The 22,909-nt window shown below is 37.1% G+C and overlaps 1 protein-coding gene across 2 annotated transcripts in view; it reads right to left on the bottom strand.

Annotated features, from left to right (window-relative positions):
- Positions 1-22,909, bottom strand: part of MEMO1 (mediator of cell motility 1) — a 218,433-nt gene that overhangs the window by 88,197 nt on the left and 107,327 nt on the right. For both annotated transcript variants that reach the window (XM_006835160.1, XM_006835161.1), the window contains 2 exons: positions 6,206-6,318; positions 4,275-4,386 (listed from right to left, as the gene is read on the bottom strand). In XM_006835160.1, coding sequence (XP_006835223.1) covers positions 4,275-4,386; positions 6,206-6,318 — 225 coding nt within the window. The remainder of the gene's footprint in view (positions 1-4,274; positions 4,387-6,205; positions 6,319-22,909) is intronic.

Raw genomic sequence — 22,909 nt, 5'->3', positions numbered from 1 at the left:
CTAATATTCATAAGGCAGTCAAGGATTTTAGTATTATTTACCCTCTTCAAGCTATACCTAGATCCCTGTATCCCAGAGCTCTGTTGTTCCAAGGTTGAGTATGCATCTGTCCCACTAGGCCATGCAAACCTGTCTCAGCGTTCCCCTATCTATTTTGTTCTTCTGCCTCCTACCCCCTTCATGGATTGCCCTTCCCAACACCCAAACCAAACCCCCTACCCCAACCCCATTGTGGTTACCTCATATTCCATTAGTTCTTCCCTCCATTTAAGATAGTCTATTTTATCCAGTAATCTGACCTTCCCACCACCTGGATCTCTGTTCCTCTGTGTTTACCTTTTTTCACATTGTAATTGTTTTGATCATAGACTGAACTCCCAGATTCTCTGTTCTTATAATTTTATTCTGTTCTTGACTCTTCCATTTGCCGATTGAGTTCAGGCTGATGCTGCCATGTACGCCATTCTGTAGTTGTTGTGTGTTCTTGTTTGTTCTCAGTCCACAGAACTTCCTTTAGGATGTTTTTCATAGCAGGGTTGACTTTGGCAAAATCCCTTAGCTTCTGCCTATCTGGGAATGTTTTGATTACACCATCATATTTGATTGACAGCTTTGCTGGGTAGAGGATTCTTGGGTGGCAGTTTTCTTCTTTCAGGGTTTTATATACGTCTCCCCATTGCCTCTTGCCTGCATGGTTTCTGTTGAGAAATTCGAGCTTAATCTGATTTGCTTGCCTTTGTATGTTATACTTGTCTTTTCTCTAGCTGCTTTCAAGATCCTGTCCTTATCTTTGATTTTGGAGAGCTTGATTATTATATGTCTTGGTGTTGTCTTTTAGGGTCTATCCATCCTGGGGTTCATTGAGCTTCTTGAATGCTTATCTTTTCACTTTTCATGATGTTAGGAAAATTTTCTTCCAGATGCTCTTCGACTATCTCCTCTGTGGGCTTGTGTGATTGTTCCTGTTCTGGAATGCCAATAATTCTTATGTTACTCCTCTTCATGTTACTCAACATGAATCTGGGGCCTTCTTCAGATTTTTTTAGCCTTTTTTGTGTTTGTTCTTCTATCTTAGTAGTGTTGAGAGATTTATCTTCTAGCTCACAAGTTCTGGCTTCTATCTCTTCCATTGTACTCCTTTGCTCTTTCAGTGTATTGTCCATTTCTGATATTCTATTATTAATCATTTGGACCTCTTTCTGTAGGTTTTGAATTGTTTTCAATGCTCTTATCTATCTTATTTGATTGTTCTTGAAGTGCTTTCCTGACTTCTTTCTTATTTTACTCAACTCCATTATATACTGTTTTGATACATTTTATAATCAATTTTCTGAATTCCTTCTCAGGCATTTCCAAAGCCTGCCCATCTTCTAGTATGGAGTGTAGGTCTACTTCCAGCTCTGCCTCAGTCACTTTATCTCGTTTCTGGACATATACAGTTATGGTCATCAGCTTCTGTTTTTTGGGCATATTCAGGGGTTATCTGTGGCCTTAATACTTAGATGGGTATGTATTTTGTTATTTTTTATGCTTTCTGATTGCCTCCAGGTAAATGTGATCAGGAAATGGGCTTCCCTTTTCACTCTTCTTCTTGAGAAATTTCAAGATGCCACTGTTGGTCATTTTGATGTAACTTAGGATTTAATTTTTGGCCTATTTCCTCTTTTGTCTGCTTGTCCCACTCCACAATCACCATTCCAGTCTTTTTTCTAGTTATAAACAGTTCAGCGCCAGCTGTAGCCGTTTGGTTTTAATTGGAAACTGTCTCTTTAAATTTTGAGGAGATCTGTGCACATGTATAGCAGAAACCCTCTGAGGGTGGGGCTGGGGTGCCCACTAGCTCAGGTACCCCTATAGTCACCAGAATGGAGGTGCACAGACAGCAAGGGACCAAAGAACATCTACCAAAAGAAAAGAATGTCTACACCTTTATCTCAGCGGTTCTGCCAGGTGTCTGTGGCCACTCTGATCCTTTCCCTGCTTGGTCTCACCCAAGGTGGCGGCTCCTGGAGCAGCCGAGCATTCCGAACTAGAAAGCAATGGATTTCTTGCTACTGGCACAAATTCCCCCAGCTGTAAGCCTTCCAAGCTTCTAAATATTCCTTCATATGTGGTTCAGAGTTCTGGGACCATCCCCTGAGCCTGCTTGGTTGGGTATTCTATGTTGTTGCTGGCAGAGCTCTTTACAGCATTTCCACCCGATCCACCGTCTTGTTTGTTCTCCCAAAATAATTTTTAAAAGTAAAAAAAAACAAAACACACTATAGGACAAGCACTAGACTGCTAAGTGTAAGGTCAGTGGTACACAACCACCAGCCACTCCTTGGAAACGCAATACAAGGTCTCTTAAGGGTTGGAACCAAAATGATGGCACTTAAGAATAACAGTAATCTTGGGGGTAGGAAGCATTTCTTATGAAGTGATATATGTAAGGTAATTATTTAATACTATTTAACACAGGTGGGATTATGAATGAAAATTCTGTTGATTTTTAGCATCCACTTTATTAAATTTTCAATACACTTTTTATTCTTAAATAAAATATTAAAAGATTATTTTTAAAACTTCCTTGAGGACATTATTGGTAGCTTACTGGTTATATATTTTTTGAAATTTATTAAATCTATATATATCTGCAAATAAATAATACAAGCATTTCAGCATATTCTGATTACACCAACATTCTAGGAAATATATGTACATTAACATATATATGCTTTAACAATTTCTGAAGAATTAGAATGAATTTAAAAACAACTAACTAAAATTTATATTGCTTATAATATAGTATCACTCTAAACTCTGGAACCTTCTTTAGGTTTATGTAATTCCTCAGGGCTATCACTACACATAGATAAAAAGACTAAGAGAAGTATGTAATCATTTGAATACAGATTTAAAAGTGAAACTAATCCCTAAGAAAAGACTGAAATAATGGACTAAAATCAACAAAATAAATTAGAAATAATTTAGGGACATACACAATTAGGGCTAACGTAACTAAATCATCAAAGTACAAGAGAAGAAAATAAGCTATCATTGTACGTAAAGGTCTTGAGTTTAAGTGATTGCAAGTAAAACATTAGCCAGTAGTAAGTCATTGTTGCTGTTGCTGTTGCTGTTTAGTGCTGTCGAGCCAGTTTCAACTCATTGCAGACCTGTATAGGGTTTCCAAGGAATAGCTGGTGAGTTTGAACCACTAACCTTATGGTTCAAACCACCTTTGTGGTCCAGTGCTTTATCCCACAGCACCATACCAGGACTTCACAGTAAGCCATAGCAGCATAAAAAAGTTAATGTAATTTTCATTAAAACATTTGATCAACAAAAATACTTGTTGAGAACCTACCAGGTACCAGGTACATTACTAAGAAATAATCTCAGAGTATTTACAACTCACAAAGTACTAGTTGTAAGTAACAGAGAACTCGAACTATTAAATCAGTATAAAATGTGAAATAATTAAGAGAAATATGACCTAGAGAAATAAGTTCTTAAAATTTTGAATGCTACTCTTAACAGAAAAAGAACAGTTCTTTCAATGACTACTATGCGTTGGGTATTATGCTAGGCACTGGTGGCTACTGTTGTTGTTGTTAAGTGCCATCGAGTTGGTTTTGACCCATAGTGACCCTACATAGGGTTTCCGAGGAGCAACTCGTAAGCTTGAACCACCAACCTCGTGGTTCAAACCAACTTTGCAGCCCAGAGCATTAACCCACAGTGCCACACCAGGACTCTGGTGGCTATTAGTGGAGATCAAAATAATATTGTTAGTACCTTCACTCTAGTCTAGTGAGTATTTTCTGGCGAGTACTCCATCACTGGAAAAATTTTAACAGGTATTAAATCGTAATCTGTCAAGCATATTATATGAAATATATGTACTTTATACAAAGTTTAAATAAATGACTTCCAAATCTAAAATTTTATGATTCATTATAAGCTATATTATAATTATTATTAATTATGACATAAAAGAATATAATTATTATTTGTTAGATAACATAGCTACTGAAGAAAATACCAGGCAAACACAAAGATGGAGTTTATTTATTTCTACCTCATAAAACAACCATGTCAACTTCTGCATTCAGCCTTCATAGGCAAACTCAAAACTGTTTTCAATGCACATTAAAATTTTCCAATCTTATATTTTTATTTCATTTCAAATTTTTAAAAATGTAAATCTTTTTACCCTAATGATTATAACCCTAGTTAAAATAATTTCAAAGAAATTAATTATCTATAATTTCTTATATTAATCAATATACCTTTCCATGGCTTTAGCTGTATAAGGCAAATGCATTTCAATACTGTGTTCATCTTCATCTGTCTGCAGAGACATGCGTTCAAACATTCCTGTTTTCCAAAGTTCTCCGTAAACTAAAAAGATTTCAAATATATGAAAACAAATATATTACAGTATATCCTTAACCTGTGAGATTCCACTCAGTAATATAAAACGACATGTTTTGGCAAGAGACAGAAGCACCACATAGTACTATCTTAATATTTTTAGAAAACAGAAAGAAAAAAAATATAGCTTTTTATGTACTAGACAAAATAATATAACATGCAATGGCTTCCTAAAGCATTTACACATGTTATATATAATGTGGGTGTATACAAAATAATCATTTAAATTCTTCATCACTTCCTTTCATTATTTCTAAGATCACCTCTCAGATTTTTTTTTTACTTCTGATCACTACATGCTAGCAAGAACACAGTGAGTAGATGGAACTCCTACCAAAACATGGAAAAACCACAGACCTATTTATTCATGATATTAATAATAGTTTGGGAGGATTTTTGGAATAAAACATACAGAATTATTATCTCAGACCTAAGGTTCCTTCATTTTGGACTAAGGATGCTAGTTTTCTCGGAATTAAAAATTAAATTAATAAGAGCTCAACATAAATTCACTAGGGCACCATCTCATCTTAAAATGACATACTAATTTATCTCTTTTGATGAACTGTACTTGAAACTAAACATTGTACAGCAAGATAATTTTTTTAAAAAGAAAACTTGTTTTAAGAATATATATTATCATAATTTTAATAACTAGATTCTAAAATATGTTTATCAATACTGATGAATAAAACCTGGTGGTATGACCTTTTTTTACCAAATTATACCTGGTTTAATATCCTCCATCCCTTTACTGGTAATTCAAAACTAAAACTGTCTGAATGTTCCAACAAGGTTTTAAAAACAGCATATTACGAAAATTATCCCTGGGAATAAGAAGAGCGATATTTCAGCTTCATTATTATAATGTATTCTAACAAAAAACAACTACTACACTATGTATGATACTTAAAGCTCCAGATTATGAAAATACAGGCCTAAAAAATAAGGAAAAAGAAGTGATCATTTCCTTTGAAAAGGATTCTTTCATCTATAAAAATATTTGAGAATTTTTTATTAATAATTGAACAAAAGCATCACTAACGTACTCAAAAGAAAATGTGATGAACGAGAAACATACACACCAAGTTCCATGAAGGTGGTTAGCTCTGGGAAAGGTCACTGAATATAGGAAGAGGGAAAAATTCTAACTCAATTGTGGATGATGAGTACATGATTATTTATAATATTATTCTCTATACTATTCCGTATTTAAAAATTCTGTTCCCTAGTCCTTCCAAAAATACTTTAAAGTTCAAAATTTTTAGTTTACATATTTGCTACATAAAAAGAAACACGTCTAAACAAAAAGTATTCATTTGTGGATGGAACTCTATAAAGAAAGAAACAATAAAATAATAGACATGTTTCTAAAATGTATAAGCCCATTACTCTCATTAAAATCATTTGGGAGGAAATAAAGATATAATCACCATTATCTACTTAAATGAGTAGGTGATAGCATTTAATCAAATTGGTACAGATACTAATCCTTTGTCTCATAGCACAATGTCCTCATATTTCTTCTGAGTGAATTTAATAGATTTCTGTGGTTTGCAAGAAAGCTGATTTTTGTGAAATGTAGGAGACTTGCTTTTTTTGGTATTTTGGTTTGTTTCTTTGCTTTTTGAGTTTTTTGGATTTTTTTCTAGGTTAGTACAAGTATATTTTATATAAAAATTGAGATCACATGATATTCAAATTTTTATTTAATTTTTAATTAGCTTATTATTCCTATTAAAATAAAATTCAGCTATTTAAAAACTGTAAATTTTCTAATACTTACTTTTTTGGTCAATACGAAGGTCATACAGAGGTGTCCTATATATATCCACACTGGAAAGTGCACATCGAGAGAGGGGCACATGATGAGAAGGCCCAAGGATGAAAATTCTCCGGCTAGGAGAAATACAACAACAACAACAAAAACAGAACAATTGTACTTCTATATAAATCTTATTAAATAAAAGGGGGAAAGGGTAATTAAAAATGACAAACTGATGTTTTCTTCTTGATTGCTTTCATTACTAACTAATGATTTCTTCTCAGTTAACTAAGCTCAATTATTGATCTCTGTCTTTATGTTAAAGACAAAAGAAAAGTTGACATCCAGTTGATTCTGACTCTGAATCCCACCATGTGTATCAAAAGGGAACTGCGTTCAATTACCACGTTGTTGTTTTGGCAGTAGATCACCAAGCCTTTCTTCCATAGATTCTCTAAGTGAACGTGATAAAACCTACAGCCTTTCAGTTAGCAGATGAATGCATTAACCCTAGACACTAGCCAGGGACCTCCACCTTTAAAAGAATGATCTTCTATTCCTAGAAATAACAGCTATTGATTACCTACAGTAAACCAACATGTTATCATGTTGGCTCACAATGTGTAGACGATTTTCACTTTCTCTATTTAATTCTATAAACCTTCTGATTTTAAAAATCTCAACACTGTAACACATTCTAAACTCACTTTCTAAGGAAAATACACTATAACTTCAATAAAGATTAGAACATGATAGCATAAAATTCTAAGAAGCTCCATATAAAATATTACTACAGGAAAGCATTTGATATAACAAAGCTATTTCTATGTTTCCTTCTGTAGCAGAGAGAGAAAAGTACCTTGTTGCAAAGAATTCTATGTAATAAGCCTTCAGTTCCCATGCAAGTAGAAGTCATTCTCAAAAACAAATAAATTTGATGTGCAATTGTATTGTAGTGCAAAGAAATGTGCAACTGTATTGTAGTCCCCAAAGAAAAGAACTGGGCTAATAAACTGCATCTTAAATCTTTACAACCCCTTTGTCTTGACATCAAGAGTAAAATCAACTCCTTCTCACTTTATCTCAAACACCCAGTAAGTCCTATCCTCTAAATTCTCAAATTATTAATCATCTTTGTTCTCCCAGATTCATAATGAGCCAACTTGCCCTTCACACACACACAAAAAAAATTACAGGCCAAATAATAATAATAATAAGCTATGCAAAAGAAGAAACTATATGATAAGCTATATGCCTAGAAAATTAAGTGCTCTTCATTGCTCAATTATTGAACAAAGACTGATTTTTATAGATCATGTAATGTATGATTTAACAATGTATTTATTTTGATCAAATTCTATTACAACTAAGAAAATTAACCTATTGTTTGCTTTATGATACTTTATATATTTGACAGGAGTCTGGGGTAAGCAGAGGTGGTTAGGAGAAGTATAGATAAAGAACAAGTGTTTCTGTTTTAAGAGTTCCCAAGCCTCTTCAAGTTGTCACAGAGATACATCAAATATTTTTGCTTTGTTCATTTGTGAAATGTTAAGATGTAAATGTGGAGGCACAGGGAGCAAGCAAAGCATATAATCTGTTGAATGTAAAGTTGATGAGCTTGTCTGTAAACCTTTACTCAATTCACAATAAAAAGTTAAAAAAAAAAAATATATATATATATATGTCAAAGAGAGTAAATACACTAGACTTCCTCTATAAGTCATTTTTATTAGAAACATAACTTTTTTTCCTTCCAGTCACCTCAATATATTATAGCACTGCTGAACCTTCTTATTGCTCTTATCATCAATTCAATGACCAATAATCATATGGGTGGGAGGGGGTACCAATTCAATAGTTTCCTAAATGAACAAAACTAAGAAATACCACTGTCCTCAAGACTTAACAGGACAGAAATATCATGACAAAATTTAATGTGAAACACAGATAACAGCAACACAGAGTGATCAAATAACTTACCTAAGTATGAAAAGGGACTCTTTTCTGATATAGAAATGTAATGATATGAAGACAGGATGATTTGAGTATTGTCACATAAGGGAGAAAAGAGAGCCCATCTCTGAATATATAAATACCATGCTGTTGTTTTTATGTACCACAGAGTCAGTTCCAACCCATAGCAACCCCGATAGGGTTTCCAAAGCTGTGTGTAAGTCTTGGGAGCAAAAAGTCTCATTTTTCTTCCACAGGCAGAACAGCTGGTGGGCTCAAACCATTAACACTGTGGGACACAGTCCGGTGCCTATCCTACAGAGCCACAGCACTCCACATAAATATTAGAGACTCTTCATTAATTCTTAAGCAGAAGTAAACACAAGACAAACACAAACAAGCATCACCCTCATTAGAGAAATCATTAATGATGCCATGATGAATTTCCAAAGCTCTATCTCCACAAGGTCACCTTTTCATAGGGCACAGAGAAAAATCTCTTCCCTCAACCATGACTGGTGACAGCAGCCACCCATCATATATACATGCCAGGCCTTAGAAAAGTGAGGAAGGGACTATTGCAGATAGGAAAGCTTACACTCTCTAATTATTGTCTTAGGATATGACATTACAACCAAGTGGTCAATAAATGGCATGTCCAGGAAAGTTCCTGTGAGGGACGACTGGAGAAAGTGGCTCAAAACCCACTTTTAAATATACTCTGCTTCTAACTCTGGCAGTTCACCTGTCAGAGGTTTAAGAAGTACTCAAGAAAAACTGGAATCTGAACACTTAAACCAGGTAAAAGAAAAGCTCTGCCTGGCTACAGATATTCATAGGCAAAAAGCCTTCAGAGTTTATCTTCTACAGCACACTTTGGGAAAATCTAGGACACATAGGTAAAATATAAAATCATTTTTAAAATATCAATCTAAACTCAAAGCACAGATAACCTTCATAGGCACAAGATTTCAATAATGACCAAAAAACGGTCATTACTCCAGGTCTTAAGTGCCCAAGAGGTCTGCTGGAAAATCTCACTACCTCCAAGGATGACAACTTCCTTTGCCTGCTCTTCTAACATCCATTCTAGATGAATGAGAAAGAGTCTCCAGTCTAAATTAAGCAAATGTGTACCTAACAGACTATTTTCAGTTTAGTAAAACTTACTCATTTGTAGTAAAGGGGTAACAACCATCAATATAAAATCCTCGAAAAGAAGAAAAGCTAACTATCATTGAAACAACGAAAAAAATATTTATTAGTACTTTTTACTTAGAATAGCCTCCTCATTAGCTACACACTAACAAACAAAATTAATAGTGAATATATTAGATAATGAATGTCCAAAATGTAAGATACATAAATATTCATTCCCTAGAGGTATTTTGGAGAAAGAAATGAGTACTATAAGCTTGGAAGCAACGCCACTTTCTTTCCCTTTTAATTAATGCAAAAATCTTTTGTCTTTAAAGGAGTTGTTCTTTCAATATTAGCATACTATCACTGTTGCCATACTGATAAAAAACAAAACCTTTCATATGAAAAAAAATCAGTTCTTTTAAGTATAAACACAATTCATAATACACTCAGAGAATTCAAATTTGTGGAGTTAGTTAAAAATGATGAATACAATCTGTGTACCCAATATGTAACATGTCTGGATGTCTGTTCTCATATATATTTATATAACAACTTATTCCAAATAATGGAACTGAAGTAATATTTTAGATATGTTCCATGAAAAGTAGAGACGTTTTAAATATGAAATACAATGCCATATGGCTTCAAAGACTACATTTTGCTCTTTTGTACCTATCCCTATACCTGCATGAATTTCTAAGAGATATGACTCAAAATCCAAGTTACCACCTAATTATATCTAAAGTCCTGGTATGGTGCTATAGGATAAGCACTGGACAGCTAAACAAAATGTTGGTGGTTCAAACCCACCAGCTGCACCTCGGAAACCCTATTCAGGATCACTGTGAGTCGGAACCAACTTGGTGGCAGGTAACAATGCCACCACTGAAGTCTATACTGATTCTTGGCAGTGGCATCAGTGGCACTGGTATCACCCAGTGTAGTAATTCATGGGGACACCCCTTCACATGGACCTCCTCCCACTATCAGACTATACAGAACTCTTAGTGATGGTAACTATCAAACTTATTACAGAATAATATGAAGAGACCTCAAAATAATCATGGAAAACAAGACTAAGAGATATGGACTCTTTCCACCAAACTTTTTGAAGCTCCCTCGTATGTGATAAATACAGTAGTAAATTGATTAAATGTAATATTTCTTAAATTATAGGAAAACTAACCACAAATTGCTTTGTAAAATCTTTCTACATTGAATTACAACATTAGTAACTAAGCAGAAGTCTTTGATTTTTATTCCTTTTCCTAATTACTACTTAATTCAAAAGTTACTGATACAGGCTCACAAATGTCAATTACCACAGTATTGTTGCTAAAACACCAGAACATTTGACAAAATTAGCTACTATAAGAACACAGGAAGCCACAAAAAAAAAAACCCAGCATGTGCTTGTTGCTGTTGCATGTGCAGATGAAAACCCATGATTTGAAACATCACTGTAACTAGAGCACTAGAAGTTTCAAAAAGTAAATTAACAGAGATTTAGTTTCGTCAAGTATACTGATACATGTAACCTGGGCTTACAAAAAAAAAAAAAAAATGTTTTTACTGACATAACTGATTATGTATATTATAAAATAAATTTCTACTGATACACTGCATAAAATTTTTATAAACAGTCATTTTGGTGCCAACCCTTTTGATAAGAGTCACTTGGTACTGTCCATATCCTCTCCAGGTCCTCCAAGTAATACCAATGATTGTTGCTGTTAAGTGCCATCTAGTCGGTTCTGACTCACAGAGGCGCTGACTAGGGTTTTCAAGGAGCAGCTAGTGGGTTTGAACAGATGACCTTATGGTTAACAGTCCAGTGTTTGTCTTACAGTGCCACACCAAGACTCCAATGATTATGGGTTCAATAATAGTAAAGACAAGAATTTGCAACTACCAATATAATAAAGAATTTTCTAAACTGTAGATGCAAAATGTATCATTTTTTTACTTCCTTAAACAGCCATGGTGATATATTTGAACATGAATCAAATCACATCACTTTCCAGCTTAAAGGCTTCCAATAGCTTTTTGTGGTCATGGGATAAAATTCAGATTCTACACAGTGCTTCTAACATCTCAAGTGAACTGTGCTTTTCTCGTATTACTCTTCCTCCCTGTTGATCACATTTTATATATACTGGTCTTATTGCAGTTTCTTAATGATACCAATAACTTTGCCTACTTTAAATATTTTGCACATGCAATTGCTTCCTTTGGAGTCTTGGATAAGCACTAGACCACCAAGGTCGGTCTGAACCACAAGGACAGCAGTTCAAACCACCAGCTACACCTGAGAAACCCTATACAGGGTCACTATGACTCAGAACGGACTTGACAACACTTAACAACAACAACATATAAATAATTCCTGTTGCTGTGTTGTTAAGTTCCATCGAGTTAATTTCAACTCATAGTGACCCAGTATAGGGTTTCCAAGGAGCAACTGGTGAGTTTCTACCATCTACTTTGTGGATCTCTATAGCGTAGTGGTTATGAATCGGGCTGTGAATCTTAAGGTCAGCGGTTCGAAACTACCAGCCGCTCCGTGGGAGAAAGATGAGGCTTTCTACTCCTGTAAAGATTTACACCCTCGAAAACCCTATACAGGGTCGCTATGGGTCGAAACCGACTCGATGGCACTTAACAACAACAACAACAACTTCGTGGATCAAGGAGCTCTGGTAACGTAGTGGTTACAAACCGGACTAATCTCAAAGTCTGCAGTTTGAAACTACCAGCCATTCCATGGGAGGAGATGAGACTTTCTGCTCCTGTAAAGACTTACAGTCTCGGAAACCCTATACAGGGTCACTATGAGTCAGAACTGACTCCACCATACATCACTACCCCCACCACCAGCACCAGTTTGTGATTCAAACTGACATTTTGGACCTGCGCTTACCCTGTAGCGCCATATCAAGACTACAAAAATAAGTCCTACAACTTAACAAAAAGACCACCCAATCAAAGAATGGACAAAAGACTTAAATAGACAGGTCGTCACAGAACATATGCAAAGGGCTAACAAGCACATGAAAAGATGCTCAACACCACTGACAACTGTTGTTGTTGTTATGCAACGTCATGTCAATTTCAACTCATAGTGACCCCATGTGACAGAATATAGCTACTCCAAATGTTTTTCTAGGTTGTAACCTTTATGGAGGAGCCCTGATGTGGCACTGTGGACTCATGTGTCAGACTACAAAGTAGTTTGAACTGCAAGGTCGGTGGCTCAAGCCCACCAGCTGCTCCTTGGAAATCTTATACAGGGTCACTATGGGTTAGAATCAAATCAATGGCACTTCACAATCCTTCCCAACAACAACCACCACCTCTATGGAAGCAGATTGTGAAGTCTTTCTTCCATGGTGGCTGTACCAATCTTTCTATTAGCAGTTAGCACTTCACTCTTAAGTTGCCAGGGTTCTTTCATTGGTCATTAAGAAATGTAAATCAAAACCACAATAATACTTCACCCCACCGAGGATGGCCATAATTTAAAAAAATAATAATAAGTACAGGAAACAACAAATGAACGTGAAGATATTATATCCCTTTCATCCATTGCTGGTGCGACTGTAAAATTGTGCAGCCACTGTCTGGCAGTTACTTAAAAAGATAAACACAGAATTACCATATGATCCCAAAATTCCACATCTAGGTAAGTACCCAAAGAATTGAAATCAAGACTGTAAACAGATAGTATACCAATGTTCAACAGATGAATGCACCAAATATACAGAGGCCAAAGTTCATTAGTGGTTACCATACGAAAGAGGGAAGTTGTCACCTAAGGAGACACTAAGTTGCTGTTAAGGGAAATGAAAAATAAATCCTACACCTTAACAAAAAGACAAACAACCCAATACAGGAGTAAAATACAGATATATGACACTTAACTTCCACGGTTGTTGTTGTTGTTAGATGCCACTGAGTCGGTACTGGCTCATAACGACCCTATGCACAAAAGAATAAAATGCTGCCCAGTCTTGTGCTAACCTCACAATCATTGCTACATTTGAGACCATTGCTGCTGTCAATATGCCAATCCATCTAGTTGTAAGTCTTCTTCTTTATCTCTGACCCTCCACCTTACCAAACATGATATCCTCCAGAGACTGGGCGCTCCTGACAGTATATCCCAAGTATAAAAGTCAAAGTCTAGCCATCCTGACTTCCAGGGAACATTCTGGCTATACTTCTTCCAACACAGATTAGCTTGTTCTTTTGGCAATCCATGGTACTTTCAATATTCTCTTTCAACATCATAGCTTAGCATCAATTCTTCTAAGGTCTTCCTTATTCACTATTCAACTTTCACATGCATGTGAAGCTAATGAAAATATCATGGCTTGGGTAAGGCATTACCCTCAAATTGACATCTTTACTCTTCAACTTTAAAGAGATTAGTTGTTGTTGTTGTTGTTGTTGTTGTTGTTGTTGTTGTTGGTAAGTGCTGTCGAATCAGTTCTGACCCATAGCAACTCTGTACAGGGTTTCCAAGGAACAGCTATTGAGTTTGAACTACCAACCTTGAGGTTCAAACTGACTTAAAGAGATTAGGCAGCAGATTTGCCCAATGCGATATGTCTTTTGATTTCTTAACTACTGCTTCCCTGAGTGTTGATGGTTGATCCAAGAAAAGTGAAGTCTTTGACAACTTCAACCTGTTCTCCATTTATCGTGATGTCATTTATTGGTCCAGTGGTAAGGATTTTTGTGATATTTACGTTGAGATGCATCCCATATTGAAGGTTGTGGTCTTTGATCTTCATCAGTAAGTAGTTTTATATCCTCTTCACTTTCAGCAAGCAAGGTTGTATCATCTGCATATCACAGATTATTAATGAGTCTTCCTCCAATCCTGCTGCCACATTTTTCTTCATATAATCCAGCTTCTCTGATTATTTGCTCAGCATACAGACTGAATAAATATGGTAAGAGAATATAACCCTGGTACACACCTTTACTAATTTTAAACCATTCAGTGTTTCCTTATTCTGTTCGAACAACTGTCTCTTGGTCTATAAACAGGTTTCTCATGAGCACAATTAAATGTTCTGGAATACTCATTCTCTGAAATGTTGTCCAGAGTTTGTCATGATCCACACAACTGAAAGCCTTTGCATAGTCAATAAAGCACAAACATCTTTCTGATATTCTCTACTTTCAGCCAAGATCCATCTGATATCAACAATGATAGCCCTCATTCCATGTCCTCTTCTGAATTCAGCTTCAACCTCTGGAAGTTCTCTGTCAAAGTAGGGTTGCATATATTGTTAATTATCTTTAGCAAAATTTTACTTGCATGCAATACTAATGATATTGTCCGATGACTTCCACAATCCATTGGGCCACCTCTATTTGGAATGGACACAAATATAAATCTTTTCCAGTCAGTTGGCCAGGTAGTTGTCTTCCAAATTTCTTGGCATAGATATGTAAGTGCCTCCAATGTTTCATCAGTTTGTTGAAAGATTTCAATTTGTATTCCATCTGTGATACAGGACGCTCTACATGATTTGGACATTCTTACAAACATATTATATACACACAATAACCATAAAGTCTATTATATATAACAACCTTAATAGAATGAAGGCTGAAATATAATGCAATCATGAAAAGCCAATGAGACAAGCATGAAAGTGGTTAGATCTGATTCATGGTTCAAAAGTAGGGCTATGAATGTTTAAGGAATTTTTTAAATGATGTCTTTAATTTGCATCTTTAGTTTGGAAAGTTCTTTCTTATATTGATAATAAGTCTTTTGCAGACTATTATTTGATCTTTAATTAGCAATCCATATTCAGGGTTATTGGAGACCTGGTGTACCACTGTAAGATAAGCACTGGAATGCTAGCCACAAGACTGGTGATATGCTAACCACAAGGCCCACTGGATACAGAAGCCAGCCTTGCCAGGTGTGCTGGCTTGAGTAGGGGCTGGATCAGCAGCTGATCAGGACTTTGCGCAAGTCAGGGAACAGGGTGGGGCTGCACAAGTGTGAGGAGAGGGGGACACATGAAGATATGACCACGGGGAGCAGGCGTGTAGATGCAAGGCTAGTAGTGGCAGCTCTGAATGCTGTCACCTTGTTGGTGAAAGAGCCCACATGCCTGCCCAACACCCACTAACACCCATGGCAAGGACAAAGGAGTCATGGCTGACACTGTCATATACCAGGAGTGAAAGGGTACATCTCTGCTGGAAGTGTGAATGAAGCCAGGATATGGGGAAGGAAGACATGGAGAAGGTAATGCATGGCCTGCAATGAGCCCTTGAGCCCTGATGCTTATTAACTCTTGAGGTTTGGAGTCTTTACAACCGTTGTTGTTGTTATGTGTCATTTGTTACAGTTAAATGCTGTTAAGTCGGTTCCAACTCATAGCAACCCTGTATAGGGTTTCCGAGGAGTGACTGGTGCATCAACTTTGCAGTTCAAACTGACTTTGCAGTCCATCACATCAACTCACAGAGCCACATCAGGACTCCAAGTGTCATCATTAGGGGGAAATAAAAAACAAAGGGGAGCTGCATTTATTTCAAAAACAAAATTAAAAAACACCTTTTGGGACCACAGCCAGATATATGGCAAATAGTGCCCAAACTGGCATTCCGCAATGTATATATGTAGATAGTGGTGATGGCTGCACAACAAAATGAGCATCATTGATGTCACTAGGATTATACACATCGAATGAAAAGGAAACTGTTTTGTTATGTATGTTGTTGTTTTTTTCATGTTTATTCACATGGATGGTGGTGGTGGTTATGTGCCGTGGAGTCGGTTCCGACTCACAGCGACACTGTACAGGGTTTCTGAGCCTCATCTTTCTTCTGTGGAACAGCTGGTAGCAGCCCGAGGGGATTTCTGGGAAGTAACCCCCTTAGGAGGGATCATGTTAACTGAGTACCAAGTGCAGAATTTCTTCAAGGTGGATTCTGCTGCAAAGGCCTCTGCTAGTGGCAGACAAAATTTATTCTGGGATGTATCACCCCAGTTCCAGCCCTTCCCAGAGATGGGGTTCTCCTCTGCCCCCACGGAACGGTTATCCTTAACAGGGGATAAAAATCAGTTGGCATATAAAAACATCTTGTTGTTGTTGTTGTAATGTGCTGTGGAGCAGAAGGACTCATCTTTCTCCCGCGGAACAGCTGGTAGTTCAAACTGCTGACAATGAGATTAGCAGATCCCGTCCATGCATCATCAACCAATCTAAGGGTATACCCTGTAAGCCTGTCCCCCCACCCCCAATCAGCACACAGCCCCTTTCCCTCTCTGGATCTCAAGTCCCCAGTCACTCCACACTCCATCTCTACACGTCATCGTCTCTGCCTCCATCTCAACCATCACTGCTTCTCTGAGTAGGGTCCCACTCTCTGCTCTTATCATACATTGATGGTCCCAGGACCTTCTGCTCCTAGACTGAAAAGTTAATCACTCCCCTCCTTTCTGTACAATGTCCACCTTTATATTTCCATCCCTCACAAGCAGTCCTGATAACAATTATTCAATATTGTATCACAAGAGACACATCTGCATTTCATTTCATCAGCCCTTCCTAGACAGGTTGGATACTACTTACTGGAGACTCTACCTTCCTCCACGCCCTCTGGATCTAGATTCCCTCTTGAAAGCTTACTTGTAAGCCAGTCACTTCTTACCTTTGTAGACCCCCGCCCCCTATTTTGGGTAGCCAATGTCCAAGTTGCCCAGCCCTGTCTCCTCTTTGTGTGGAGGGGGTGGGAATGATTCTTGCAGTAAGGATTTGTTTCCTCTTTTGAGCTACTACATCCATAGGTGTAGGTCAAGTTCATCAAATTGTATCAGATGATGCTTTTTTTCCTCTTCTTTCTTCTTCAGGTTGAGCTCTGATCATCCAGTCATTGGAGCCAGGTCAAGTGGGTATTATCCACAAATGTGGGTGTTCTTGCGTCTATCCGCTCTCTTCTTATCAGCTGGATGCATCACTCTCCACTCTAGTCCTCTGTGGCTGTGTCACTGACTCTGAGTCCATGAGTCTCCAGGTCTTGCCACACTGCTGGCTGACCAGGTCTCCCCCCAGGTTCACAGGTGTCTATTGAACATTGTAGAGCTTAGCTCGCGACTTCATTGTTGTTTTTCCCTCACTTTCCATTATGGGTGACATGTGTGGTCGCCAATCAGAACGTGTATTCCCATTGAGTCTTAGTCTTGGGAGAGAATTTGCACTGAGGGGACCTAACCACTTGCCTTGATGTCTCCTGGCAACTTGCTTGTTCTTGTTTTGTTATGTATATTTTACCAAAAATTTTTGATAGAAGTCAATTCTTCAGAGATGTTTTCCCTACTGCTTCCTAAATCAAATGACTTTCTTGTAGTGTTATCACAGCAGTTCTCCAAGTGTGAACACTGAATTCCTAGACTACCTAAAAACTTTCAAGATGTTCACAAAATCAAAACAATCTTCATAAGAATATAAGTTATTTGCTTTTCCATTATCATTATAATGACATTTGTATTTAGGGTACAAAAGCAGTGCAGGATAAAACTGCTGGCACATTAGAGCAATAATTAAGGTGTTGTTGTTTAGTGCCTGTGGCCAGTTGCAACTCAGCAACCCTGTCCAGGATTTTCCAAGGAGCAGCTGGTTGGTTTGAACTGTTGACTTTGTATAGGGTTTCCAAGGCCATAAATCTTTATGGAAGCAGAAAGCCTCATCTTTCTCCTGAGAAGTGGCTAGGAGATTTGAATTGTTGAACTAGTACCTAACAACAACAATAACATGCAAGGGGGCTTCAAAATGTCCATGAGAAAATTCCATTATCTTTTTATTCTATTTTACCATCAATTCTTGAAACTCCTAATAGTAACAAATGGCTTTAATAAGTGTTAAAGTGATATATAATGGCAATAGAATGTTATTTTTCAAAAAACTTAATTTCACCATCAATTGTTGCTGTCACGTGCCATTGAGTTGGCTCTAACTCATAGCAACCCTATATAGGGTTTATGAGGAGTGGCTGGTGGATTTGAACCCCCTACCTTGCAATTAGCAGTCCAGTGCTTATCCTCCATGCCACACCAGGACTCCCACCATAATATAGCCAGTCCTAAATTATCGGAACTCTATTGTTTTCCTTTATGTTGTTAATTTTAACTGGTACTTCACTACTGTTTTTGTATCTATATTCCTTCAGTAAAGAAGTAAAACATATGTTCATTTCTCTTTTATTAGTTTTATTTACTTTGCATGGTGCTAATAGAGTCAAAATTGTTCATATTTTTCAAATTATCAGTATTTCAACATCACTTTTTTAAAGTAATTTTTCACCTGCTATTTGTTAATTCCTTTTTAAAATCACATTGGTATCTACAACTTGCAAGTAACATAGTATCACTTATATGTCTAAAAGATTATTTTGGCTTTCACAAAGAGAAAGAGAGGGTAAGAATGGAAGCTAGTGATATAGAACTTAACCCTCTCTCTTGGACCAGCAGTTTTTGTTTTTCCTTTTTTTAATATTTCTTGTGGTTCTCCAAAAGATATACTTGGTCTATTTTCTCAAATGTCCCTCAACACATTGCAACCCACAGGGGAGGCAAATTTCAAGATAAAGTCAATTATTATTTTTACACTTACACTTTCAAATGTATTTATCCAGAATTCAATTACACCCACTTCACACTTACTAACATTTTAGGTCCCAAACACCATGTCATTATGCATAATCAGCATTATGAAAGAGTCTGAAGCTGTACCCCATCTTAAATGCTAGTGTGACGGTTGGGTGTCCTTAATGTGACTCAGGAGGGACATGGCATGGTAGGTCTCCCTTCCCCACTACTGTGGAGTCTTCAGGGGATTAAGTGGGGAGGGGGTATGGTTAACATCCTACTGCCTGCCCCACCTCAGTCATCCTCCATCCGCCTCAGTCCCACACTCCTGAACAGTCCCCTTCCTATGCCTCCCATTCCTGCTTCACCCCACTAGCCTCTCAAATACCTTCTGATCCTCATCTACCCTCCCTGCAGTCTCCAAAACCTTGACTTGTCCCTCCCTTTTGGCCCTTGCCTTCTGTGTCCAGACTGAGACATTGCAGAAGAAAGGGAGAAGGTGTCCACAGCCACACAGTCCAGTCATCACTGGGGCTACCAGGATGTTGTTTGGGGTGGCCAATGAAGGGCACGCCAGGACTGCTATAGTCCCATATAGGGCACAGACCATCAGTGGTGTCGTCTGAGAATTTTTTCAAAGTTGTTGTAAATGAGAATCACCAGATAATAAGAGACAGTCTGTAAGTGAGGAGTTGGTGTGTTATATATTAAGTACAAAAATAAGTGGATGGGTAATCACCCAACATTTTGTTTCTCTTTTCATCAGTTTCCTGCTTCTTTATTCTCTTCTCTATTTTCTTTTCCTTTTTCCTTGCATTCTTTCAATCAACTTATTTAACACAGGCCTTCTACCAAAATAGACTCTATATTTCTTTACAAATTCTTTTTGTTATTGTTGTTGTTAAATGCCATCGAGTCGGATCTGACTCATAGCAATCCTACATAGCGTTTCCGAGGAATCGCTGATGGGTTTGAACCACCAATCTTGTTGTTCAAACCAACCTTGCAATCCAGTGCTTTATCCTACCGTGCCACACCAGGACTCATAGACCACATTTCATTCTGGAATATCCTTTTAACACACATCATTAATAAAAATTCTGCCAAAGAGAAAGGTTTAGGAAGGCTATTCTAAAAAACTTAATGAGAGTTGGCTTATTGGCCCAGTGTCAAATAAAAGTAGCTTCTGAAAACCTTTCCATTCTAATTATTACTTACACTCTTACTCATAAATAAATCAGTTAAGATTGCATATTACCTATGTACCAAAAGCATTTACAAGGCTCTTCTCAAAACATTATTGTACCTTGAATTTACTTGATAATGGTATGTCTACCCACAAAATGACTAGATTGTTATTAAGAGCCATCAAGTTAGTTCTAACTCATAGCAACCTGAGGGTGCGAATGTTAGCGGGAGCAGAAAACCTCATCTTTCTCTCACTGAGCAGTAGTGGTGGACTCGAACCACCAACCTTGCAGTTCACAGTCCAGTGCTTATCCTACAGAGTCATCATGCTCCCAAAATGACTAGGTGATGCTGTTGTTAAGTGCCATCAAGTCAGTTCCAACTCATAACAACCCTTTTGTAGGGTTTCTAAGGAGCAGCTGGTAGATTTGAACTGCTGACCTTGTGGTTCAGTCCGAGGTACCATGCAAACAGGGTGTACAGGACTCTAACAATGGGATGGTTAGTTTTGCCCTCCCTTATAGTTTAAAAGGAGCCATACCAGAACCAGGAACATCAAAAAAGAAGAGCCATTTGCAAAGAACATGAGATCCCTACAAGAAAATGCAACATGGAGAAATGGAGCAGCTGCAGGTTTCTTGGCCCACAAATCAAATGAAGCTGAGTGCCTAAGGGCAGGAGGGTGGCTTTCAAAATGTGTCCTTTGAGCATTACAGACTGGCTAAAGGATTTCTGTAACACTTGCCTGAGCAAAAAGCAAAGGCCAAGAGGCAGCATGGCTGAGAGGTCGAACACCAGAGCAAGGCATGCCTGCAGTATGGCAGAGAAAAGGCTTTCCTTACCGGAGGACTGGGGCATCCTGAGTTGTTTCTGATCCTGAAATGTGCCATGTTCACCTCCCAAATAAACCAGATAATCATGAGTATTGTCTATGAGTTCTGTGTGGTCACTGAAACATACTACCAAACCCATATGTGAAGCAGAGAATATTGTGGGTGGGATGGCTGGTATCAGAAGATGGTAAACAAGGTTGAAGGTTGGAAGCATGTCTAATCTCTGCTAAACAGGAATCAGCATGGGCTGATTTTGAGTTTGATTCTCCTTCCACTTTGTGAAGCCAGAAAAAGTCAGGCATGTTCTACCTGTCATTCTTGTAATTATACACAAGGCTACCAAAACCTCCATATGCCAATTTGGCTACCAAAACCAATCTGCCAATATTATAATTTTATTCATTAGTTTAAAACATACCAAAAGTAATTTTCATTAAAAGTATGGAAAAATCACAGACGATACTTAAAAAAACTAAAAAGAGTCAACTTTATGGTTTTAACATTTTTAAACATATAAAATAGTAGACTGTTCTTTTAGATAACTAAGCTACACTTCTACTACTACAAGCTTACCTAACAATCAACATCTGACAGAATTAACAAATTTACATCTTATCTATTCACACAATTCATTACATTTGACAATAAATACACCATGGAGCCCGATACTGGCTCATACACAGTAAATTAACTAATTTTGACTGTTAGTCAATAATAACTTTGATGACTACTTTCAGTAGAAGCTTTTAAAAGTTAACATGTTTCTCAATGTAAAGAGTAGTATACTGCTTAATCACCTTCAATTTGCCAAGAAGTTTCTGGGTTTTATCTCAGTTAATTTCAGAGCTGTCAATGATTAGAGTTAATATATTTTTTAAAATATTGAATTCATTGTCAGATTCTAAAGTATTTCAGGTACCTTATCTTGTCAATGAGAACTTATTCTTTCATTCATTAATTAAAAATTAACAAGTACAATATAGAATTTCACATTTTAAAATTATTAAACAGAACAAAAGAATTTGCCATTTTTCTTTAAAATGTTAGTCATTTATCAAGGAAAATTTTTAAATAAAAACATTTAATCTTTCAAATATTTCCAGAACTAAATATTTTATCAAACACTTTATTGAGATAAAAACAATGTGTTCAAAGAATAGAAAACAGTATTAAAGCTTTTCATAACTCATATATTGCAATCAGATTCATTAAAATACCGACAAAAATCTCATTATAATATCCAAATAAAATCTAGTGCATAACAATGAGAAAATGAAAAACAAAAACATTACAAAGGTTAAGTCAAAAAGTATTGCTACTAAGGCTCCAATTCATACAAGCAAAGGTTTATTCCAAAAATGTTTAACACATGTGTCATTTATCAGTGGATGACTACAAACAAGTTCTGTCAGTAAACACTGTCTTAGGCTCACTGTTGTTGTTGCCAAGTGCCATCGAGTCAATTCCGACCCATAGCGACCCTGTATAGGGTTTCCAAGGAGCGGGTGGTGAGCTTGAACCACCAACCTTGCAGTTCAAATGACTTTGCAGTCTGACGCATTAGCGCACAGCCCCATACCAGGACTCCTTAGTCTCATTGTTGTTGTTTGTAAGTGCCTTCAAGTCGGTTCTGACCCATAGTGACCCTGTACAGGGTTTCCGAGGGTGTAAATCTTTACGGGAGTAGAAAGCCTCATCTTTCTCCCGCGGAGCGGCTGGTAGTTTCGAACCACTGACCTTAAGGTTCACAGCCCGATTCGTAACCACTACGCTACCAGAGCTCCTTGGAGTACCTTAAAAAAAATTCCAATCAAAACAATGGCTTCTGAGAGGATCTACTGGGCCAGTTCAACTGAAGGCAGACAAGTAATCTCAGAAGGTGATGGCAACTATTATTGGAGATTCAAAAAGGTTATCTTGACCTTTCTTGAGCATGAAAGACATGGGATAATCATAGGGGCTTATTAAGAATGAATTTTAAAA

Source organism: Chrysochloris asiatica, unplaced genomic scaffold (genome assembly GCF_000296735.1).
Source record: "Chrysochloris asiatica unplaced genomic scaffold, ChrAsi1.0 scaffold00016, whole genome shotgun sequence".
NCBI classification, from domain to species: domain Eukaryota; kingdom Metazoa; phylum Chordata; class Mammalia; order Afrosoricida; family Chrysochloridae; genus Chrysochloris; species Chrysochloris asiatica.
The sequence above is the reverse complement of the archived record's forward strand: the minus strand, read 5'-3'. Positions and strand labels throughout refer to the sequence as shown.